Below are 24,693 nucleotides of genomic sequence, written 5' to 3'. Positions count from 1 at the left end.
AGTCTCTGCCTTCAAACTGTGTTTGAGCTGAGATTTTTCCAGCCATGCAGTGTTGCCTGGCAGCCTGAGGATTCCTAATGGAAAGCACAGGGGGAAAGTTTCCAAAATACTGCCTGTGCTTTGATGCCTTTCACTTCAAGATCCCAAACATGAATCTCCATCTTGAATCCATTTCTCTTCCATTTCCCACAAACAATTTGTGTTTTCTATTTCAGCTGACAGCTACAGGGAACAGAATTTGTGCTGCTCTCTGTTTCCCTGCCACCACCATCCAGGGACAGGTCTTAAGGGAATATAAGATTAAAGTAAGTGGAGTGGCTGGAGGCTCCTACTTGATAGAGCAGTGACTAGATAGCACTGGATGCAATTAATGCCTAAGCAACTAATCACAGAGTCATAGAAGGGTTTGGGTTGGGAGGGACCTTAAAGATCATCCAGTCCCAACAGCCTGCCATGGGCAGGGACACCTTCCACCAGCCCAGGTTGCTCAAGGCTTCATCCCGCCTGGCCTTGAACACTTCCAGGGAGGGGACATCCACAACCTCCCTGGGCAACCTGTGCCAGTGTCTCCCCACCCCCACTGTCAAGAATCTCTCCCTTATCTGCAGCCTCAATCTTCCATTTCCATCTTAGCGATGCCCACGACCTTGCGAGCCAGCTTCGGCTTCCCGAGCAGCGCATTCGCAGGGCGCAGCAGGGGCGATGAGCGAGGCTGAGGTGGGCGATGAGCGCCGCCTGGTGGCCACCTGCCGCGTAGCATGGCTGGCCAGGGCAGGGCGACACTTCTCCGGCGTACACCCAGCCTGAGCCCGCAGCACCTGCTGCGAGTGCCAGGTCATGGCACCTTGAGAAAGGTCAGCATCTTCATCCCGGAGGTGCCCATGGAATGTGTGGACGTGGTGTTTTGGGACATGGTTTAATGGCCGTGGTGGTCTTGGGTTGACAGCTGGGTTTGATGATCTTAAGAGGTCGTTTCCAAACAGAACAATTCTAGGACTGTTCATCCTCAGTACTGGTATCCCTCAAGCAGAGAGGCTGCAGGTGGGGGTAGGACTGTCAGAAAGCAAAAGAAGGGCAGCAAACGAGTGTTCTGAAAGTACAAACTTTCCAAGGGTAATGAGGTCTCTTCTTAAATGACCCAAATGCAAACCACCTGTGCCACCAGCATCTGCAGAGGTCCCCACCACAATGCCCTGGAGCTGGCATGGGCAGGGACAAAAAGTCACACCCCAGCACACAAAGCCATCAGCCTCAGGCTATTGGTAAGAGAAAAAACCCAGGGGAAATGAAGAACATCTGCATGATGTCCTTGAATTCCCAAGGACACCACGCAGATGTTCTCACCACAGACAGCAGACAGGGAGGAACCTTGCTGCTTTGATAAAGGAGCAGACCAGCTCAAATCAGGCCATCCTCAGATAAGCTGAGGTCTGAAACCCAGAGCTCCAGCAAACTGTGCAAACTCAGTTCAACCAAAGGACACCATGTTAGACCCCGTGGGCACCACCAGAGACCCCTCAAAGGCTACCAGAGGCCCTTCAGAGGCCACCAGAAACCCCTCAAAGACCACCAGACACCCCAGAGGACACCCTAGAGCTGGACTGCAATAAATATGTAAATATGTTGATTAGCTCCAGGAAATAATCTGCATATGCAGACCTGGCAACCAAATGCATGTGCTTAAGAAACAAAAAGCAGCTGCTCCATGCTCTCGTGGTGCAAGATCAGGGACAGGAGGCTCCTTGCTCCCAGCACTGTCAGGATACAGCTGCTGGCCACCTGGCAGCCCTAAGGGAGGCTCAGGTGTGTTTCTGATAGGGGAATAGAACTACTCAGGTTGGAAAAGCCCCTCAGGATCACCCAGTCCAGCCACTAACCCTACTCTACAAGGGTCACCCCTAAACCATAGCCCCCAGCACCACATCCAACACACCTTTAAAAGCATCCAGGGTTGGTGACTTCACCACCTCCCTGGGAAGCACATTCCAGTGCCTGACCACTCTGTTTCCTGCTGTCCTGTCTAAACCTACCCAGAGGCAGCCTGAGGCCATTCCCTCTTGTTCTGTCACTAATTATCTGGGAGAGGAGACCAGCACCAGCCTCTCTGTGACCTCCTTTCAGGTAGTTGTAGAGAGCAATGAGGTCTCCCCTCAGTTTCCTCTTTTCCAAGCTGAGCAGCCCCAGCTCCTTCAGTCACTCCTTGTAAGACTTATTCTCCAGGCCCTAATGCTAAGGTGCACTGCACCCAGTTCTGGAGCCTCTGCGCCAGAAAGGATCTGGAGGTGCTGGAAGGTGTCCGGAGCAGTGCCATGAGGATGAGCAGAGGGCTGGAGCTGCTCTGCTGTGAGGACAGACTGAGGGAGTTGGGGTTGTGCAGGCTGGAGAGGAGAAGGCTCCCAGGGGAGCTCATTGTGGCCTCCCAGGATCTGCAGGGGGCTACAGGAAAGCTGGGGAGGGACTTTGGAGGGTGTCAGGGAGTGATAGGACTGGGGGGGATGGAGCAAAACTAGAAGATGGGAGATTGAGATTGGCTGTGAGGAAGAAGTTGTTCCCCATGAGGGTGGTGAGAGCCTGGCACAGGCTGCCCAGGGAGGTGTTTGCAGCCTCCTGCCTGGAGGTGTTTGCAGCCAGGCTGGATGTGGCTGTGAGCAACCTGCTGTGGTGTGAGGTGTCCCTGCCCATGGCAGGGGGTTGGAGCTGGATGAGCCTTAGGTCCCTTGCAGCCCTGACAATGCCCTGGTGCCGCGGCTCAGCCGATGCCCGCCGCCGTGCCCGTTCCCCGTGGCTCAGGCGCTGCTCGCCGCCGTGCCCGTTCCCGTGGTGCCGTGGCTCAGCCGATGCCCGCCGCCGTGCCCGTTCCCCGTGGCTCAGCCGATGCCGGCCGCCGTGCCCGTTCCCCGTGGCTCAGGCGCTGCCCGCCGCCGTGCCCGTTCCCCGTGGCTCAGCCGATGCCCGCCGCCGTGCCCGTTCCCCGTGGCTCAGCCGATGCCGGCCGCCGTGCCCGTTCCCCGTGGCTCAGGCGATGCCGGCCGCCGTGCCCGTTCCCCGTGGCTCAGCCGATGCCCGCCGCCGTGCCCGTTCCCCGTGGCTCAGGCGATGCCGGCCGCCGTGCCCGTTCCCCGTGGCTCAGCCGATGCCGGCCGCCGTGCCCGTTCCCCGTGGCTCAGGCGATGCCGGCCGCCGTGCCCGTTCCCCGTGGCTCAGCCGATGCCCGCCGCCGTGCCCGTTCCCCTTCCCGGGGCGGTGCCTCCCCGCGGCCTTTCCGCTGGGCCCCGCCCCCTCCCGCGCCCCGCCCCCAGGGCGGCCGCCCCGGTCCCGCTACTCGCCCTTGCTCCTCCCCGCGCGGCCGGGCTGCGGCGCCGCTTCCGTCGGTGTGTCGGGCGCGACATGGCGGCGGCGGCCGCGGCCGCCCTGTGCTCGTCCAGCTGCGTGCTGCGCCCGGGCTTGGCGCCGCTGAGGAGGTGGCGCAGCCTGGCTCGCCCCCTGCCCCGGGCCGCCTACAGCACCAGCAGCTCCCCGCGCAGCGCCGCCAGGTACGCCCGCGGCGGCTTCATCCTCGCTCCCGCCTCCCCCTTGCTCCTCCCGCTGCGGCGGGGCGCGCGGCGGGGCGCGCGGCAGGGTCGCCATGAGCGGCCTCGAGACGAAAGGGGCCTGAGGCCTAGGGGAGAGCGCGGGGGGCGCCGCCTCGTGCCTCGCCCCCGCCGTCAGGCGCGGCCCTGCCCAGGACAGGGGCAGCGCAGGGCAGGACAGCGCAGGGGCAGCGCAGCGCGGGGCAGCACAGCGCAGGGCAGGGCAGGGCAGCGCAGGGCAGGGCAGGGGCAGCGCAGGGCGGGCTGCGGCGCTGGCAGTGCCGATCCCGGCGGGATCTGAAGGGTTCACGGAGCTGGGCACCGCTGACTCTGTCACCCTCCCTGCCTCGGCCCTCAGCGGCGTCCCGCCGCATCCTGGGGGTGAGCCTTGCCCTTCCCCTGATCCTTGCCGGCTCCCGGAGGCACTGGGATGAGGTGGGCTTGAGCCTGGTGCCTGACAGGCTGAGGGAGTTGGGGCTGTGCTGGCTGGAGAGAAGAAGGCTCCCAGGAGACCTCACTGTGGCCTTCCAGGATCTGCAGGGGGCTGCAGGAAAGCTGGGGAGGGACTTTGGAGGGTGCCAGGGAGGGATAGGACTGGGGGGGATGGAATACAGCTAGAAGTGGGGAGATTGAGATTGGATGTGGGGAAGAAGTTGTTCCCCATGAGGGTGGTGAGAGCCTGGCACAGGCTGCCCAGGGAGGTGGTGGAAGCCTCCTGCCTGGAGGTGTTTGCAGCCAGGCTGGATGTGGCTGTGAGCAACCTGCTGTAGTGTGAGGTGTCCCTGCCCATGGCAGGGGGTTGGAGCTGGCTGAGCCTGGAGCTCCCTTCCAGCCCTGCCAGCTCTGTGGCTGCAGATGTCTGCGTGTTTTGCATGGGGACAAATGTTCTTCTGGAGTCCAGTGGGAATCTGCCCAGCAGTAGCTTGTCCCCATCACCCCTTCTCTTCTCCATGGGACCCCTTGTCAGAAGGGAGTCTGCGTCCTCCTGCTAGCCACCCTTTATGTCCTGGCCCATGGTGATAAGGTCACCCCTGAGCCTTCTCCTCTCAAGGCTGAGCAAACCCAGCTCTCGTGTGGCAGCTCTGCAGGGCCTCTGCTCATTGGCTTGGGCTGGATAACCTTTAAAGAGTTTTGAAGTGCACATAAGGAATGTGACAGCGTTTGCTGAGTTGTGGTAAAGAAGTGCTCTTGATGTGTGCTTGCTGTGTGCAAATCTGAGTTGTTGAGTGGAAGACTTAATGATTTTTGTAACTGACTTGGAACTGCTCCCACCGTGGCAGCCTGCCTCAGCGGGGATTAAACACCAGTGTTCCAGGAGTTTGTGAACTTAACCTGCACCACAGCTCCCAGCGTGCCAGAGTTGAAATGTTTCAGTTTTGGGGTGTTCAGAGTAGTCAGGCAATGACAAAGATTACTGCTGAGGGATGTCGTGCTTTTATTCTCTTAATACCTCATCCACCACTTTTTAATCTGCTGGGCCATTTTTTTGTGTCTCTCTGTCTGTCTGTCTTCTTCCCAAGAAGGTTTTTCTGGGGGACTAACTCCCCACTTCTGTTGCACAATAGGTCGTGCATGTAGCTGTGCTCTGCTCAGTTTGTGCCCTTGTCTTAAAATTCTAGATGAAACCCACTGGAACCCAAATTACAGTGTGGCCAGCAGGAGCAGGGAGGTCATTGTGCCCCTGTGCTCAGCACTGCTGAGGCCACACCTTGAGTCCTGTGTCCAGTTCTGGGCCCCTCAGTTTAAGAAGGACATTGAGACACTTGAAGGTGTCCAGAGAAGGGCAACGAGGCTGGGGAGAGGCCTTGAGCACAGCCCTGTGAGGAGAGGCTGAGGGAGCTGGGGTTGCTTAGCCTGGAGAGGAGGAGGCTCAGGGGAGACCTTCTTGCTCTCTACACCTGAAGGGAGGTTGTAGCCAGGTGGGGGTTGGTCTCTTCTCCCAGGCAAGCAGCACCAGAACAAGGGGACACAGTCTCGAGCTGTGCCAGGGGAGGTTCAGGCTGGAGGTGAGGAGAAAGTTCTTCACTGAATGAGTAATTGACCATTGGAATGTGCTGCCCAGGGAGGTGGTGGAGTCACTATCTCTGGAGGTGTTCAAGGGAGGATTGGATGTGGCCCTTGGAGCCATGGCTTGGTTAGTCATGAGGTGTTGGGTGACAGGTTCAGCTTGATGATCTCTGAGGTCTTTTCCAACCTTACTGATTCTATGATTCTGTGATCCAGAGAAACAACAAACACTGCTGTCCCCCCCGGAAAAGAGAGGTAAAATACCTCAGGGGGACTTCAGTTTACATCAAGCAGAGCTCAAGCACTGAAAATCAAAAGTGGTCAAACAGGAGGTGTAAGAATAAAGGCATTCATTATGGTGATTGCATTTAATTCACTCAGACAGTTCTGTGCAAGAACAGTGTGTTGGCTTGCTGTAATGAGGGGCAGCTAGACACATCATCCTCCCCACTGACAGAATCACTGGCAGGGCATTTCTAGGTGGCCTTTGCTTGTGCCAGTGCTGAGGTTTCCCTTTGTGGAACTGAACCGTGCGTGGTGAAGGGTGAACATGAAGTATTCAGGTTCCATTTCTTCTGTTTAATGAAGCAGACCAGCAGAATGGTAATGCATGAGTTCAGCTGCTCACTGGGGGACGTCTAACCATGTCAGAGAGGAACAAAACCATCTCTGTGTGTGCTAAGTGAGGTAACAATTGTTTTACCCTTGGGTTTTGGCCTTGAACTGGTACAGTGTGGGTGCTGGCTGGTGTATGACAGAATTGCTTTCTGTGTATGGGGGTGAGTAGGGTTAGTGGTTGGGCATGAGGATCTCAGGGGTCTTTTCCAACCTCTGATTCTGTGATTCTATGCTTGAAAATTCTTGCTAGGAAACATCTGAGAAATGCTATAATCAACCTAAGTGATGGTTCTTGCAGTGGTAAGAATAATTATTACTAATAATTACTATTAATAATGCTTGTAATTTCTTATACTAAATTATATGTGTGGTATAAGAATATATGTGTGGTGTAAAATATTCTGTGTTTAGAATAATAATAATCATCATAATAAATGGAGCAAAAATGGACATGGGCAGATTCAGATTGGATGTGGGGAAGAAGTTGTTCCCCATGAGGGTGGTGAGAGCCTCGCACAGGTTGCCCAGGGAGGTGGTGGCAGCCTCCTGCCTGGAGGTGTTTGCAGCCAGGCTGGATGTGGCTGTGGGCAACCTGCTGTAGCGTGAGATGTCCCTGCTCATGGCAGGGGGGTTGATCCTTGAGGTCCCTTCCAACCCTGACAACAACTACTGCTACTATTATTATTCTTATACTTGAAATGCTATTTGGAATATGAGGAAATTAACCAATCAAAGCATTTGCAAATATTTAAGATGGAAAATCTCACAGTGGGAAGTGTCTGGTCTGTGACACTTTTGACCTAAACCTGGCCTATTTTTTTGTCCTTCCAGTGATGAAGCAACCATTATCTCAGGGACAAAGCTTGCTAACCAGGTTCTGAAAGAAGTTCAAAGGGATGTGGAATCCTGGGTATCCCTTGGAAACAAGAGACCTCACCTGACTGTCATACTAGTAGGAGACAACCCAGCCAGTCACATCTATGTCAGAAACAAGATGAAAGCAGCTGCAGCTGTAGGTATGTGTTAGCTCAGAAGTGGCCCTTGGGTAAGGACAAGTCAAATACTGCTTTGCTCAAGTGCTTTGCTACCTGGGACCTCTCCATCTTCTGAAACCAAGGGGAGCAAAGGAAACATCAAGCAGTGGTCCATGGTCATCTAAGTTGAAGGTTGGACTTGATGATGTTAAAGGTCTCTTCCAACTGATCTGTGATGCTATGAGGAGAGACCCTCAATGTGGTTGCTGTCAGTGTGTAGAAGAGTTAGAGGATTTCTTTTCCACTCAGTCCTAAACTGTTGTTTAATTTTGGAGCTCCTATGTCCAACTATAGATTCTTTTTTTTTTTCCTGTGTGTTTTGTACTTGGCACCTAGAAATAGAGCATCAAAGACCAGGTAGGGGAAGCAGAATTATGAGCTAGTCCTCCACAGTTACTTAAGATTAAGCATCAGGCAGAGTTTGGGACAAACTGTAGGTGAATTTCCAGATCCTAATATGTGTCTCCTCCTGGCTTTTTTCAGGCATTTCTAGTGAGATCATACTGAGGCCTAAGGACATTTCTCAGGAAGAGCTCTTGGATGTGACAGTAAAACTCAACAAGGATTCAACAGTTAGTGGTTTATTAGTTCAGCTACCTCTCCCAGGTAAGGGACAGCTTTTGTTCCAGTCATATTCAGTCAATGTAAGAAAAGAGAGCATGAAATTGTGGGGCCTGTTGTGCTTTCAATATGCTTTTTAACAGATTGCACTGTTTTGTCTTCATCTCCAAGAGCTTTGCCCTTTTTCCATCCCCTGTGTCACACCAGCTTGTGCTGTCTGGCAGATGATGCTGTGGCCTTTCTCACAGTGATTCCAGGCTTTGCCTTAAACGCTTGCTCATGTTTTCTGTGCTGCCCCTAATCTTCCAGGTGAGCTTTGTGCTAAGGTCCTAAAGGCATTTACTGTGTTCTTGGGGTTTATTTCTCTTCTAATTTGTTACCAGCTCTCACTAAAATCTTACTAGGCAGTAGCTGGCAAAGTGGTATGTAAGGGTATTTAAGGGTATATTAAACTTCATTTTAGCCAAAAGCAAACTGAAGTCAGCCACTTCTTGGCCACAAGGTGGAAGTGTAACCCCAAGTGAGGAGCCTGGCACCTTGCACACCAAGTAAGTAGAGTCTGGCCACTTATGTCTTGAAATTTAGTGAATTTAAACCTGTTCAACATTTGAAAGTTAAAAAAAAACACCCAAAACAAACAAACCCAACCAAACAAAAACCAAACCTGGAGCTCATTCCAGCTGGGTCAGTTCAAATGCCTGATGCTAGATATTAAATATTGAAGCTCTAAATACTGAGGATCCCTCTCAAGCTGCAGCCCATCTCTCACAGCAGGTACCTGAAGGCTAGTTAGCCTTCTTCCAGCCTCTAAAACTTGCTGGCTTGAGGCCTGACTTGTAAAATCCTTGGAGCAATGTAGTCACCATCAGGACTTTTTCAGTGTTGGATTGGTAGATGTGCAAGTTACTGTGAACTGAAGATGCTCAGGAGGTTCTTTGCACAGCAGGTGCCAGATAGACCTCCAGTTCCTGAGTCACTTTATTTCTCCCAAAGGAACTGCAGAAACAGAGGGGCAGAAAGCTAAGTCAGCTCTTGCACTTGGACTAGATGATCTTTGTGGGTCCCTTCCAACTGAAGAAGTTTCTTCTGTCCTGTTCTTTTTCCAAAAGTCTTCTGATTTGCATTGTAATGGAGGCAGACAAAGCCTGGAAGCTGTGAAAGTCTCATCAGTGGAGGCTGCTTGTTCCAGAGCCGAGGCTGTTGTGTGGGGTTTGGGGGTATTTTTTGCAGTCAGCCACATACAGGTGTGGCTTTTGATCAGCACTGGGATAAAAATAGAAACAGCAAATAGCTTTGTTCTCTTTGACTTTGGTGAGCTGGAGCAGCTTAACTTTGAGGATTGTCATCTTTGCCTGAGGAAAACTTCCCTTCTGTGCACCTCTGGAGTGCCTGACTTCTGATGTGGTGGAGAGTTCCCTCTGTCGTCTTCTCATTGCCTGGAAGATGGCTGTGAAACAGTAGATATTCGTTTGAGACAGAGCATCAAAACCTCACCATTTCCTCAGCTGTAAGCAGCAAAGAATGGTGAGGCAGATGAGTACAGGCCCAGTGTGCCCCTGCTGTGAAAGGCTGGGGGCAGGCAGCTGGGTGGGACTGACCAGGTCACCCCAGCGGCTGCCACAGGGCATCGTTTCCTGTGCAGCAGGTGGCTTTGGAGGGGGAAGTTGCGCCTGCTGCTGTGCAGGGAGAGCGCAGACTGTTCCTGCTGTACACCAGCAGCTCCCCTGGGTAGCCCCAGCTCGTGTGCCTGGGGGTGAGGAGCCTGCTGAGCGCGCTGTGCTCCGCAGGTCACATCGACGAGCGCACCGTCTGCAACGCCATCGCGCCCGGCAAGGACGTGGACGGCTTCCACATCATGAACATCGGCCGCCTGTGCCTGGACCAGCCCTCCATCATCCCTGCCACTGCTGCTGCTGTCTGGGAGATCATCCAGCGGACTGGTGAGAGCCCCAGCTGCCCCCAAACACACACAGGGCTGTGCTGCTGAGGGACAGGGAGAGCCAGCCTTGGGACAGTCAGATAGGAGTGACAGGAGAGCTGGGCAGGGACTTCTGTCAAGGGCTGGGAGTGACAAGGGGCAATGGCTTTGAGCTGGGAGAGGGGAGATTGAGACTGGAGATTAGGAAGAAATTCTTGACAGTGAGGGTGGGGAGAGACTGGAACAGGTTGCCCAGGGAGGTTGTGGGTGCCCCCTCCCTGGAGGTGTTTGAGACCAGGTTGGGTGAACCTTGAGCAGCCTGGGGTGGTGGAAGGTGTCCCTGCCCACGGCAGGGGGCTGGAACTGGCTGATCTTCAAGGTCCCCTCCAACCCAACCCATTCTAGGAATCTTTAAGGTCTTTTCCAACTGAAGCAAGACTGTGATGCTGTGAAGCTCCTTTTATCTCAGAGAAGGAATGAAGGATCAAGTAAGGTGTGAGTTAAAAGGTGTGGATTACCTAAATGTATTGGGCTGCTGGAAGAACAAACATTTAGAGGATTAATCTAAATAATGAGGAGGTGCCAAACAGATGAGATCTTTTTGCCAGCAGCATAGCTATAATTAAGTGTAGACAGCAGTCTGTGTAGAGCACTTGGGGAAACACTTTGGTTACTTATTTTCTGCACTTTATGATGTTGCAGGCAGCTTCCTGTGAGATTATTTATCCAACAGGAGATTTGAATTCTTGTGGGGAAAGGCAGGAAACAGCAAAACTGGGAGCATTTAATTCAGTACCAGAAGGGATAAAGGGTGCAGAAGCATTCAGTAGTTGTCACTGCATAATACATGAGTTCTTACTGAGAGATCTGAGAGCTTCCATTGCCCTTTGTGGCAGGAGAAGTGAAGTCCCTCCAAAGGGTGATGGTTCAGAGACCCTGAGCGAGCTGCCAGTTGTGTTTCTCTCAGCTGAAAGTCGTTTTGTGGATTCATCCCTCAAGTTCAGCAGTCTCTGAGAGCAGATGGTTGTATCCTGGTGACTGAGAGGAGGGGTTGGGTACACCAACACAGTGAGATGCAGTTTCTTTGTGTTTCTTTTCCCTCCCAAGGAATACAAACCTTTGGAAAAAACGTTGTGGTGGTTGGGAGATCTAAGAACGTTGGAATGCCTATTTCAATGCTTTTGCACACTGATGGAGAGCATGAAAGGCCTGGAGGTAAGTCCATGACTCTCTCTTCAGCATTTCAAATCATGAAAGCTGACCAGAGGATTCAGATAAAGAGAGAAAACTTCTGTTTCTTGCACAATCTTTGCAGCCAGAGCAAGGAAATAAATGTGGTAACACATTTTCTGAGATATCCTCAGTCTCTGGCCTTGACTTTCTGTGGTGTCATGGCATCATTTTGTCCTCCTTTTGAAACAGGTGAAGATGGTTAGCCCTGAAGGCTGAGGGCAGCATCTGATGGTGTGGCCTAAAAGAGCTCCAGGGATTGGTGTGATGTTTATGCAGGGCTGCAGAGCTGTTTGCCTTGCCCTCCTGCTTGTGTGGCATTCCATTTCGGGCTTGTGATAGATGTGTGCACACTTCTAGGTACACACAGATACAAACAACAAAGTCTGTCTGACATGGTTCCTGTGCTGGCTAGGTGGTGATTGTGAAAACATCCCAGTGAGCCACCAAGGGCCTTTTTTGGTGTGAGCTCTGTGATGTTGCACATTGGCTTGAGGGATTTTCACTTGTTCCTCCTGCAGTGCTGCACTTTTTATCCCCCTGGAAACTGGAGGCTGGAACAGAAATACTTCTAAGTAATTCTGCTTAGAGAGGCATGCATGTGCTGCTGTAATTGTGCTGCAGGAAGACACCCAAATGTAATTTACCTAGAACCCTGACCTTTTGCAGCTTCAGTGTGCTGCTAGGAGCTGCCCTGGTGGTGTGTGCAAATGAGGTAAACAGGAATGTTTCATCCCAGGCATATTTAATAGGAGTGGAGTGAAATCTGTTATTAATATAATAAAACACTAAAAGCTTCTTTACTAATCACAGAGTTGGGTTTTCCATTCAGGCTCTGTGGGAAAGTGGCTATTTGCAACTTCTCTCAGTGTTTGGATTGTAATTAGCACCAGCACATGGTTCTGGTCTCATCCCCATTCCCAGGCAAATGAGCAGCGTTTCTGCCCTTTCCTGCAGACCTTTGCTTGTGTTCATTACTCAGAGCAGAGCTTGTGTTTGAAACAGGCTTTGGGCCACGCAGAGGGATGTTGCAAACTGTTTGCCAGTTTCTCAGTTGGAAATGAGGAGACAGCCTCCTGCAGTTCTTGGAGCAACTTGTTGCAAAGCCCAGAGTAGTTGCCTGGATGGCTTTTGGCTGTAGCTAAACTCTGTAGCTGTCAGCCTTGGTGTTAGGTGGCTCCTTGGCTCAGCTTTGTTTGCTTGTATCCTGGGTTTGTAATTCTGATTTGACTTCTTCAGCACCTGTTTACAGCACTTGTAACACAGATGGAGTGGAAGGGTTTTCTTAATCCTTTGTTTGTTATCCAAGACCCACAGTGAAGTGCTGAAAGAGAACTTCTCAGGGTGTCACTCAGGACAGGGTTTTACCAGCAGTGGGACTGGGTTTGAAGAATTTCTATTGAGAACTGGTGCCAGGTGGGAGAGAAAAGATTAATGCACTGCTTGGTCACCTGAACCAACACACTGGAACAGGCTTCTCAGGGAGCTGTTGAATCCCCATCCCTAGAGATGTTTCAAAGAGGCAGAGATGTGGTGCTGAGGGACATGGTACAGCACCAGCCTCAGTAGAGTTAGAGGACCTTGATGATCATAAAATCCTAGGATGGTTTGGTCTGGAAGGGACATCCAAAATCATCCAGTCCAACCTCCCCCTGTAGTCAGCAGGGACATCCTCCACTAGATGAGGTTGCTCAGAACCTTGAGCCTGACCTTGAATATCTCCAGGGATGGGGCCTCAGCTGCTTCCCTGGGCAAGCTGCTCCAGTCTTCCCTCTTGAAGGTCGTTTCCAAGCACAGGGGTTCCATGACCCCATGTCTGGTGTGACTTTGGGCTTGGGTTGTGGTGTTGCTTTTAGTTGTTGTTTGTTCACAGATTCTCCACAAAACTGAAAAGCTGGGGTCTGCTTCTGGGATGTTTTGAATGTAGAAGCTGCAATGTCCTGCAGATGGCAACATCTGCTCAGGTCCAACCCACGCCCAAAGCCTTTACCAACCCAGCTGGGGTTGTACAGTCAGGCCCAGAGACATCTCTGCAAGTGAAGGAGCAAGTTTGTACTGAGGTGGGGGTTAGTCTCTTCTCTCTAGTGCCAGATGATAGGAGGGGCAGTGGTCTGAAATGGTGCCAGGGGAGGCTTAGGTTGGACATGAGGGAAAATGTCTTTGCTGCCAGAGTGGTCAGGGGTTGGAAGAGGCTGCCCAGGGAGGTGGTGGAGTCCCCATCCCTGGAGGTGTTCAAGAACCGTGTGGCCATGGCAGCTGGGGCCATGGTTTGGTGGCCATGGTGGTGGTAGGTTGGTGGTTGGGCTGAATGATCTTAAAGTTTTTTCCCTACCAAAACAATTCTGTGAGTCTCTGACTCTCTGAGTGGATTGATCCTGTGAGAATTGTTAAGCATAAATGGTTTGTTCCTGTGTGTGGCCAGCAAGTGGTGTGAGTGCCTGTGCTGCAGCCCGGGACAGCTCTGGTGAGCAGCTGTGCTGCTGGCAGTGTACCAGAGCGGTTTGCACTGGCAGCCAACACTCTGCAGGCCTTCCTGTGCCAGCTCCTTGCCAACCTCTTCCATTGCAGGCGATGCTACGGTGACCATCACTCACAGATACACCCCGAAGGAGCAGCTCAAGATCCTCACGCAGCTGGCTGACATTGTCATAGTGGCTGCAGGTAATGCTTCTCACTGCTCTGGCCACAAGGTTTGACACCCCCAGTGCGGCCTTTGGGGCTGGGGGCGCTGCCAGCCCTTCCGCGGCCCTGCAGGCAGGCGCTGCGCTGCTTGCCGAGGCTGCCGCAGCCAGCAGGGTTTCTGGCTGTCAGGAGGGTGAGGGACTGGGTGCTTTGTTCTCGTCCTTCACTTCTGCAGACTCATAAACTGTTCCTCCTCACATGTGACACCTTTCCCTTAGGGAGACTTGAGAGTGAACTCCAGATTGGGAACCAGTCTGTGCATAGTTTACACAGCTCTCATTATGTAAATTCAAACATTCCCCTGAGTCACCGACGTTTGGACAGGAGGGTTTCTTTCCACCAGCTGGAGGCTGCCTGCATAAAACAATGGCATCATTCCCTTGCTGTGCCTTGGGAACATTTGTGATTAATGCCTGAATTTCCTTTTTGTTCTGTTACCATTATCCTGAGAAGAGGAAGAGAGTGGGAATGGCCTAGAGGAAGGGGTCAGAAAGATCAGTGTCCATGTTCTTAGAGCAGTACAGAGTGAAACTCTTGCAGTCTGACTAGGCTAGAACAAAGGAACAGGCAGAACTCTGCTGCTGAGCAACCTCTGGGGTTTGTTTATGGTTATTGCAAATATAAATTGGGTTAAAACACACAAACTAAACAATCCAGCTCACTAAAGGTCTTGGCTAAATTTTTGTGTCCCCTCACAGCTCAGGGTGTCCCTTTTCCCACACCATTTAAGAGGCCTGCAAGAGGAATGTGTCTTTCCTCGTTTCTCCTCCCCTCCTTCCTCTTCATCATCCTCAAGACCAAATTCTTGCTTTCTTATTCACCAGATGAAGACAGATAGGTACCTGTCTGAAGCTCATCACTTCCTGCTGAGGTGAGATGCCCTTTGCTTCAGGGCTTCACTGCACTATCTCTTTCTCATGCCAGGTCAGGAACAAGAACCAGCTCAGTTGTCCCACAGGTGGTGACTCAACTGTGGGCCTGAGCAGAACTCTCACACCATGAATGAAAGGTAGTAACCTGTGTGCTGCCTGGAACTGAAGGAGTACCTCTGCATCCAAACTCACCACTTCCACTTTAATCCTCACTTCGGATGCTGAGCAGTTTGTCAGCAGCTGTCCTCCTAGTCAAATGCTCCCATAGCAATCCAGCCACCTTTGTTCTTTGCCTGGTTCTCTGGTGCCCTGCGTAGCAGGAGCATGCTGCAGCTCTCATTACACAGCAGGAGACAGGCTTGGAATGACAAAAAAAACCAAGGGGGCTGAATAGTGCAGCCCTGCCCTGCCTGCCCTGCCCTGGTGGGTGCTGTACAGGAAGGTGGAATCCCTTTGAGGTGCCTCCTGCTGCTTGAGGACTGTGCAGCTTGTGCCTTTGGGATCACACAGTGCCTGGGAATGTGGGACCTGGTCAGTGGCTCTTGCAGAAAAAGGTAGCTTCTGCCCTGCCAGGTGGAAACAGCTGCTGGATGGGAAGCAGCTCTCTGCATATGGCTGCATGTAAGAGCAGGATTCCCCTTCTCACTCTCTCTGCCCATGGAGTGCTTCTGGAAGAGCCATCTGTGTTCTGAGAGCTTTTCTGTCTGCCTGCACTCAAGGCTTTGGTAACACTTCAGCTCTGGTGCTTCTGATTTCTCTCTTGAGCTGACAATACCCATCTTCAGTGGTTGTCTCTCATTTGCCCCCAGCCTTGGGACCCCAGTTTTCCTGCTTCCTTTTGTCATGACTATCCATGCAATTTATTCCTTCCCTCCCATTCCCTCCCAGCTTCTTGCATCACAGGTTCCAACAATGCTGCTCTTGTCCAGCCTACCCCTCCCTAAAAATCTCTGTCTCTCTGCTTCCAGGTGGAGCTTTCTCAGCTCCTTCAGCACCCTGCAGCTTTTGAATTCCTAGCCAAAGCAGGATGTTTCCTCCTGAGTACACCTGGCACTTTGCACCCCTCCACAGCTTCCTATCCCTGCCTGCTGTCCCTGCCTCTACAGGCATCTCATGGAGTCTGTTCCTCTTGCCATCTCCCAGGCCTGTAGTAGAAGAATAAGCGCAGCTCCACCTGTGGTGCTCACATAGCCCCCCCAAGTCCTTCCAGGGCACTGATGGAGGCAGTGGGCAGTCTTAGCCTAGTCAACCTGCTCTTCTGTCTGCCTTGAGGGAGAAGACTCATCTGCCTGCTAGGTTTGGAGAGGGGCTAAAGAGGAGAAGGGTATGAGGTGCCAAATGCCAGATGAAACTCCTCTGGGGCTATTTGCTGTCCCTCAGGACACGATTTGTGATCCTCTTGAGCAGGGGTGGCAGGTCTGTCAGCCCCTTTTGCTCAGGCAGTGAGTGGCTGGTTAGCCATGCCAGGAGTTGGCTGTTTTCCAGCCCTTGTCCCCACGATGGGATTAAGCAGGGCCTTGTTTCCTCTTGTTGCAAACCTGATTCATCATGTCCTGCAAAAATGGCCAGGGCAAGGCTCTCCCCTGCCCTCCAGCCGGTGCACTTGAGGAACAGCTGCTCTCAAGGCTTATCTCTTCCTGCTCGCTATGTAAAGCAGGCTTAAGTAAACAGATCTGCTCATTTGGTTTGGGGGTTAGTTTATTTGTTGCTCTTAAGTATTTGGCCTATTATCAAACCTTTTCACAAAGGGTGTAACTGTGGTGCTTCCGTTAAGGCGCTCCCAGCCCTGCCAGCCCCGGCGCAGCTCCCCCCGCTGGGCTGAGCCGGGACCCAGGGAGCAGCCAGCCCGCGGCTGCTTGCGCAACGCTGGAGGAGACACAGCCAGATGTTATCAGGTGGCACAGGAAAGAAGTTAAGGTCTTGGCTTGCTCAACAGCAGAAGCAGAGTTTCAAGCTTGTGTCCTATGGGGGAGTGAGAAAAGTGGAGCCAAGGAGGTTCTTGTATTGCCTGTATCACAGTGAGTGCCTGGCTGTCATCCAGCACTTCAAGTGGAGCCAGAGCCCTTGTGGACCAGTGCTTGCCTTCAATAAAGCTACAGGCTCCAGCCCTGTGGATTTGCTGTCTTCTGCCTTTTTAGTCATCTCTCCACCTGAGAGAAAGCTGCTTTGGTGGGGAAGGGAAGCTTAGATTCCCCATTTGGAGACCTAGTATGAGCTGTCCTCACAGAATTGCTCAAGCAGCAAGGCAAATTGGAATCCTGAAGTTGGAATTTTCCATCCCTCACAGCTGGAAGTTGCACAGCAGGAAAGAAATGGAGGAGGTCACTTGAAGTGAACAGAGTGGTGCAGTCAAGGTGTGATGGGCTGCTGCAGGAGATGTGTAAGGACCTGATGCTGTTGGCTCTCTGTTGGCACACAGCGGCTTTGGTCTCAGGTGCTGCTTTGCCTTAGCATTCCAGGAGACACTTGGCTTGTTGCAGCTGTCCAGGCATGGACTTCCAGGTGTCTGCTCCCCCAGGATGCAGCTTGTTTGCCCCACTCTGGTTTAGCTGGAATTTCTTCACAGCAGCAAAATCCTACCCCGGGACAGTGCAGAGATGTAGCCCACTGGGAGGTGCTGCAGGGGTGTAGTGCTGAGGCCAGGCCCTCCTGTCAAGCAGGGAGGTCCCAGTTTGCTGAAGCAGCAGGACAGGCTGTTTTGTGGAAGCTGCCCAAGTTCAGATAGGGGAGAGGTCAGAGTCTGTCACCAGGGCAGCTTTTCTTTGGAAGTGCTCTGAAACTGCCACAGACCAGCAGGCACTTGGTTCGCTGAGGTCATGCTGGCTGTGTTTGTGAGCACAGGGTCAGTCGAGTGGACAAACAGCCTCTTGCCTTCTCAAAAGCCACACTCTGTGGAACTGAGGGGTAATTGTTTCTTTCCTGTGTGTGGTGTACCAAGGAAAACTCAATGGAAAGAGTTGTCTTCTTTCTTGTGCACACACAGAGGTGCATGCACACCCCTTGGACACAGTCTGAAACGGCTGACCCAAGACTGCCTGGCCATGTTAATCAAATATCTCTTGATGATTCCAGGTATCCCAAAGCTGATTACAACTGATATGGTCAAAGAAGGTGCAGCTGTGATTGATGTAGGCATCAACCATATCCATGATCCTCTTACAGGAAAGACCAAATTGGTTGGGGACGTGGACTTTGAAGGTCAGTGAAACACTCTGCGAGCCTGCTGGGTAAATCTGGTGACCTTCCTGGGATTCATTCAAGCTAAACACTTGGAGCAGCCAGTGGCTCAGGTGGAACAGCACTTGCAGGAGTGTTTTCTGATTTATTTACTTAAATTGGAAAACAGACTGTGTGTTTGTGTACCTGCTCCCCAGAAATGGTGAGCTGCTGGAGAGAGAAAGTGTCACTTGCAGTGACACAGACCCGCAGAGGAGCCCTTATGGCAGTGTGGTGGCAGAAGATGCTTGCTCTGTAATCCTCTGAGAGTCTGTGAAGCTTTCAAGAGTAAGCAATAAAAGTGCTTTCTGCTCTTTCACAAGCACAGATCCTGCACTGGTCACAGCAAAAGTCATTACACCACAGCTTCTCAAGCCTCCCTCACTCTGAGCACCTCTGACAATGTTACCTTCTGCCCCAGCACTGCCCCTCATGCTAAGGCTTAGTGTGGCTTCATCTTCAGCTGTTGATCTTGGTCCAGGCAAGCCCAGCAGATAAAACTTGGTGTTCCATATTGATCTCTCTGTGTTTGCTGCATTGCAGAGCGAGTTCACAGTGTGACTTGATTAAATATCTCCGCTCTGGAGGAGCTCCAGACTGGAATAGCAGGATGGTTGCAGCTGAAAATTAAAGCTTATTGGCAGAGTTGAGTGTGGGAAGCTTAGACAGCATTTACCCACATTATTAATGGTTCTCAACAGTTCCTTATTTTGATAAGTATGAAAATCACCCACAGGTTGGTGGTTGGGTTTTTTTTTGTTGTTGTTGTTGCTGTTTTCTTTCCACAGCTATTAACATCTTGGCTGGCAGAATGTCTCAAAGCTTAATTATATTCCAAATGTTTCTAGCCAGCTGTATGTGTTTGTAATTACATCACTCCCTGAGTTCCTGCTTCTTTTACTCATCACACCTGATGCCCTGTCTGTTAGAGCAGAAGAAATTACCTGCACGAGTGTAGCTTAAGTGGTTGTGCTGGCATCTAACTGTGTGTGTTCCAGGGAGCTCCAGCAGGAAGGCACTTGCAGAGCACGCCTTGGAATGTTTGCCTGCCTTTCTTCTCCTGCTCCTGCTCCCACAAGTGAAAGGTTCAGAGATTCGTGGAGTGGGTTGGGTTGGAAAGGACCTGAAAGCTCAGCCAGTTCCAACCCCCTGCCATGGGCAGGGACACCTCCCACCAGCCCAGGCTGCTCAAGGCCTCATCCAGCCTGGCCTTGAGCACCCCCCAGGGAGGGGGCAGCCACAGCCTCCTTGGGCAACCTGTTCCAGTGTCTCCCCACCCTCACTATCAAGAATTTATTCCCAATCTCCAGTCTGAATCTCTCCTCTTCCAGCTGAAAGCCATTGCCCCTCATCCTGTCAGTTGGACTTGGTGATCCTGAGGGTCCAACCTGAATGTTTCTGTGATTCTGTCACTCCCAGCCCTTGTCAAAAGTCCCTCCCCAGCGCTCCTGTAGCCCTTTTCAGGTACTGGAATCCCTGCTCTTGTGTTCTGCTGTCAGGGCTGACCTGCAGTCCCGAGAATTTTCAGGATTTGGGGTTTGTTGAGCAGGTGTGGGAGCAGCAGAGCTCTGGCTTTGAGAACCATGCAATTGTAGCCTTCTGTTTGTTTCTCTTGCCATCTCACCTAGGTGTAGATGCAGCGGCAGGGCCGTGACTCAGAGTTTCAGCAATGCTCTGTATCTGTCTTGTCATGTCTGCTGTGGGCTGTGCTCAGGATTTTACCTTGGGGGGAGGGAAGATCCAAAAAAAAAAAAAGAGAGAGGCAGGAGCTGGAGCTGGGATTGTGGCACTGCAGTTGCAAGCAGCATTGCAGGGTGCATTGCCAGAGGGAAACTGCTGTTGGTGCCCTGGTATCGGTGAAAGTTTCAGCAAACCCCATCCTGCTGTGCACAGCCCTCAGCACTGCAGTGCAGCACCCCTGGCAGCTGCTGGGTGGGCACTGAGGAAGTGGAAGGAGCTGGGTTGTCATGTAGCAAATTGTTTCAGCCCTGGCCTCTGTCTGATCACTGGCCTCTGTCTGATCACTGAATGTCATAGTTTCATAGATTTACAGAATGGTTTAGGAAGGGACCTTAATGCTCATCCAGTTCTAACTCACTGCCATGGGCAGGGACACCTCCCACCAGCCCAGGTTGCTCAAGGCCGCATCCAGCCTGGCCTTGAACACCTCCAGGGTGGGGGCATCCATGATGTCCTTGGGCAACCTGTTCCAGTGTCTCCCCACCCTCCCTGTCAAGAATTTCTTCCCAATATCCAGTCTAAACCTGCCCTTCTCAAGCTTCAGTCCTGCACTCCTCCTTCCATGAAGGATGACAGTGAAGGATAAACCCTGGCTGCCCTCACCTGCTGCCCTCCTCCAGCTCAGTGCCATTGCCCCTCATCCCATCACTACAAGCCCTTGTCCAAAATCCCTTCCTGGCTTTCTTGTGGGCCCCTTTCAGGCCCTTCACCAAAGAAGTCCCAGTTTCGATTGCAGCTTATGTGAGAATGATTTTTGCAGCACCCATTTCACCTCCTGTAGCCCCCCAATGCCTGCTCTCTCATCACCCACTTCTTTAAGTGGCTGTGGAGGGAGGAGAAATTTGACTGGCCAAGCAGAGGTTGCATTTGCTTTACAAGGAAGAGATGGAAGTGGCTCTCCTCACCTGGCCATCTGCATGAAAAGCCTCCTGTAGTGGAAGTTAAGTTTATGAAATGGGTGGAAACTGTTTTGGGTCAGTTGCCAGATCCTAGCAATACTTGGAAGCCATCCTCTGATCTCCAGGGGCTAGGTCAGACACTGGAGTTTGTTTCTATCTCTTTAGCCACAGAAGGATGTCAGTGCAATTTCTTGGGGTTTAATGGTGTTCATTATTAAATTCCAAGTGAGAAGTGCCTGGAGGGGAAACAAAATCCTACCACAGGCCAGGAGAATTTGATAGCAGCTCTTGAAATCTCTGCTAAAATCTGCATTGCTTTTGAGTTCCATCCACTCCTGCTGCAGGCAGCTGAGCTGCATCCAGTCACCCCCAGCCAGGGACCTTGCCCTTGACTGCTTCCCCCAGTGGGCTGAGGGCCGACCACTGGTGTGGCCATGCTCTCAAGCCAAGGAACTTGCTTTGGCTGTCCCTTAAACTCCAGTAGATAAGGAGCAACAGGTCTCTTGAGTTGTGAATAGTTCACTCTGCAGTTCTGAGGCAGTAAAGAGCAAACAGGCAAACCTGGAGGTCACTGTGAGGTGCTGAGGTGCCTAGCCTGGGATTGCTGGGACATCTCAACCTGCCTGTCCATCTCCCTATACATCACCAGCCCAGCACTTCCACTGCACCTCTGTTTCTGTTCAAAATTAGCCAAAAATCTCTGGTCCAGGCAGGGAGATGCTTAGCAGCTTCTGAAATGTCAGGGAGGAGAAGTGTGGGCATCCCTTGGTTGTGGCCAGCACCATTTTAGTTCTTTTGGGGCAGCAAGTTTCAGTCTCAGGAAGGGAGAGGTGGTTCTGGGAGCAGTGTGATGCAGGTGTGGGTGTTCTTGGCCCTGGTTTATAGGGCTTTTGTTGCCACAGCAGTAGTACTAAGTGGGCAGGAGGGCTACAGAGACAGGAACATGAAATAATGCAACAACTCACCCAGAGCATTTAGCTGGAACAGCTCTTTTGGGTGGAGCAACCCTTCCAGGAGTGGCTGGTAGAGCAGGGTAGCAACAGGCCAGTGCAGCAGCTAACCTTGGAAACTGCAGCTGGCAATGCCCATGAAACCACAGCATGCAGAACTCCAGGGGGATTTGCTTTAAGTGCTGCCTCTGCTTTCTGATGATTCCTCCCAGCCCTTGGACAAGCACACAGTAGAGCTGGGCTTGGAGTCTCTGTTGGGTGCCTGTGTAGAGAAGTCTTCTTTTAGGAAAGGCCCAGGGGAAGTGGGGCCTGTGGAGGGGTTTGTAAAGAAGAGTTGTTCTGTTTTGCACAGCCTGAGGCAGTGAAAGAGCTTCTGGCAAGTGGTGCCAGCAGCAGGGAGGGCTTCCCAGAAAAGAGTCCCTCAAGAGATGGCACAGAGGCCATCCCATCCACCTGCCTGTGCCTAGCTGAGTGCAAAGAGGCTGTTGGGCATCGTTTCAGACTGGAGCTTCCTGCCCAAGATGCCTCTCTTGCTTGGCTTCTGGAGGTGCTGGAGGAGGACAGATGTTTGCACTGCTGGAATTGCAGTACTGGGCCATAATTCCTTGGGTTTCATTTGGTTTGCTGTTTCAGACAGCTGCAGTAGGGGAAGCAGAGATAGCATCAAAAGCAGTTTGATGTGAGAAGTGGGGCAGACACTTGCTGGTTGCATAGTCAGGAGAAACCCAGAGATGTGCAGGGCAGAACATGGGCTGCATGTGAGTGCTGGGCACGTGATTGGCACTTCTGCAGGGCTGCAGCAATCCAGAGGAGCTTTACAGGGAGCAATAAAGCTGTGTGGAAACAGTGCTTAGGCAGGAACTGCTCTGCATCACTTAGTGCAGATGCACCAGACCCAGAACTGCCTTCAGGTTGAGACTTGCCCTCTGGTTGGTGTGATTAACCCTGCTGGGTGTCTGATGTCCTTGGCTTTAAAGGAGCCTAGGAATGAAGGGCTGCTTCCAAAGCAGTGGATCCTGTTTTTCAAGGAAACAATCTACAGTTCGTTTCTTCTGAAGAATCAAAGGAAGATTTTAAGGTTCTACAGAAGCTGCAAAATAGCAGCTCCTCCCCCATAGGCAGCTGATTTGCATCCCAGCATGTTCCAGTTGGCAGAGAAGCTCCTGGGAGAGCAGCATGCATCCAGAGAGAGCACTGAGAGCTGACAAAGTTACCCTGCTGAGCAGCAGAACACAAGGACTCCAGAAGGAACCCACAGTGCAGCACAGAGAGTGACAGAATGCCAGGGTGGAAGGGACCCCAAGGCTCATCTGGTCCAACCTGCCCAGGTCACAGTTGAGTTGAAATGAGGTGACCCAGCAGCCCCTCAGGCTGAGGCTGAAGACTGGCCAGTGTAGGGGACTCCACTGCTCTCCCTTGGGAGATGATTCCAATGTCTCACTGTGTTCATGGGCAAACCTTTTCTTCTGGAGTCCATTGGGAATCTCCCCAGCAGTAACTCTTGCCCATCATCCCTTGTCTTTTCCATGGGACTCCTTGGAAACAGGGAGTCTCCATCCTCCTGGTAGCCACTCTTGCACCAGCACCCCACTTGTCAGCATGAGGTTGGTCACACTGAGGTGCCTGCTGCACTTCAGCAGGAAAGGAAAAATGTATTTGCATGTTTGAGGGCCAAGTTGGCTCTCTTGTCCTGCTGCCCACACTCCTCTGGGTGCAGCCCAGCGCACTGCTGCCTGCTGGGCTGCAGGAGGGCACTGCTGGCTCCTGGGGAGCTTCTCAGCAACCAACACCCCCAAGTTTCTTTCTTCAGAGCTGCTCTCTACCCAGCCTGGATTTGTGCCTGGGGTTGGCTGGACCCAGATGCAGGACCTGCTGTTCTTCAGCAGAGTGAGATGTTCACCACTGACTTCTGCTCATGCCCCTTTTTAGGTCCCTGCCCCGAGGTTCAAATGGCAGGGAGGGAGGGGGCTATTTCATTTTCACCCCTTGAAATCTAGCAAATACCCTCTCCCCAAACCCCACTATCCAGCTTTTCAGTGCTCTTGCACTATTTTTGGTGAGCCCCTGAATTCTCCACAGCACAGCAGCACATGTGCTCAAGATGGGTGCAGGTAAAGCAGCAGCAGGTTGGCTTGTTTGCTCCAGAAGAAGGGACCTCGTTTCCCACCCACTGATCCCTTCCCATAGCCAGGTGTAGCTTCTCTGTAGTGACCTCACTGCAAATCTATTTGTGTGTCAGAGTTCTGCTTGCTCAGTTTCCCCCTCTTTCTCTGTGCCTGCCTTTCTATAAACAATGCTTTTAAAAGTGGGGTGTGAGTGTCCATGAAATTATTTCTAAGCCAGCAAAAAGCAACACAAACCCCAAACAACAGCCCACAAACAAACAACCAAAAAGCCTCTGCCACAGGCACTTGGGGAAGAAAACTTCTGTAGTAATCAGGTTCATAAGATGCCACTTGGCCTAACCATTATTAGCTGGCAGCTGCTTATTAGCCCTTGTCATGCAATGAATTCCCAGCCTTTGCAGCTCCTTCCTGTGCAAGTAACCTGCAGCTCCAGAGGACTGCATTTGGTGCAGCAGATAAGGATATGGAGTGGAGATTTATTGCTCCATTAGATGAATTCCTTGTGCACAGAGGTGAGATAATGGTTCAGAAACAAGAACCTCTACCTCTTTACCTCTTAAGCACTCAAAGTGTGAACTAACTTTGGGTAGTCTGAGGTGCTGGAAGAGGCTTTAGGAGGAGCTGAGTCTTGGTGGCTGAAGGTGCAGTGGGAATTTTGCCAGGAGAATCCTTTCTTGCTTCCCCCCCTTGGAAACAACTCTCATTGCTGTGTCTTGTCCATACTGGGGAGCAGCAAACCAAATCAACCAGGAAACTGAACTTTTCCCCCTCTGTGGTTTAATTTCCCTTCTGTGGTCACAGAATGTCTTTGTTAGAAGGTGCAGGCCTGAGTTGGGAGAAAGAAGCTGAGCAGGTGACTTAGCTACTGCTCTGCTGTCAGTGTTAGTGCTCTCTGCATGCTGCTTCCCAGGAATGTGTAATGGGAGGCTCACCTCTTTCCCTACAGGAGATCCCCAGCTTCCATGCTGCTTCTGGCTGTTGAAGGTGCACCCTCACTGTTGGCAAATGGATGTGATACAGCTCATGCTGTGCCTTTGTCTCACCCAGATGTTCCTGGGCCAGCAGGTCAAACACTCGAACGCTGCCCCTTGCCAAAGAAGTGAGGCAGCATTCACTTCCCATCTGTCTGAGCACAGGGCTGCTTGAGTGTGTGTTGCTCCCATCAGCACAGGGCAGCCTGCTGCAGGTAGATCAGCAGGAGCAGATTGTGACACCAAACTAGCCCCTGGGTGACAATGCTCAGATGAAGAGAGCTGCCTGGCAGCCCTGGT

General features: G+C 52.0%; 1 protein-coding gene across 3 annotated transcripts in view; it reads left to right on the top strand.

Moving 5' to 3' along the window:
• Positions 1-3,372: 3,372 nt before the first annotated feature.
• The window catches only part of MTHFD2L (methylenetetrahydrofolate dehydrogenase (NADP+ dependent) 2 like), a 56,588-nt gene continuing 35,267 nt past the window's right edge, over positions 3,373-24,693 (top strand). For 2 of the 3 annotated variants that reach the window (XM_068165781.1, XM_068165779.1), the window contains exons 1-7: positions 3,373-3,533; positions 7,026-7,210; positions 7,712-7,834; positions 9,577-9,729; positions 10,815-10,922; positions 13,506-13,598; positions 17,564-17,689. In XM_068165781.1, the coding sequence (XP_068021882.1) occupies positions 3,388-3,533; positions 7,026-7,210; positions 7,712-7,834; positions 9,577-9,729; positions 10,815-10,922; positions 13,506-13,598; positions 17,564-17,689 (934 nt within the window). In that variant the 5' untranslated portion in view covers positions 3,373-3,387. The remainder of the gene's footprint in view (positions 3,534-7,025; positions 7,211-7,711; positions 7,835-9,576; positions 9,730-10,814; positions 10,923-13,505; positions 13,599-17,563; positions 17,690-24,693) is intronic. The other variant, XM_068165782.1, reaches the window with a different exon arrangement.

The sequence above is a fragment of the Melanerpes formicivorus genome, unplaced genomic scaffold (genome assembly GCF_026170545.1).
Source record: "Melanerpes formicivorus ecotype bairdi unplaced genomic scaffold, bMelFor1.0.p_v2 SCAF_92, whole genome shotgun sequence".
In the NCBI taxonomy this organism is placed as follows: Eukaryota; Metazoa; Chordata; class Aves; order Piciformes; family Picidae; genus Melanerpes; species Melanerpes formicivorus.
This window is presented reverse-complemented; position numbering and strand designations above follow the sequence as displayed.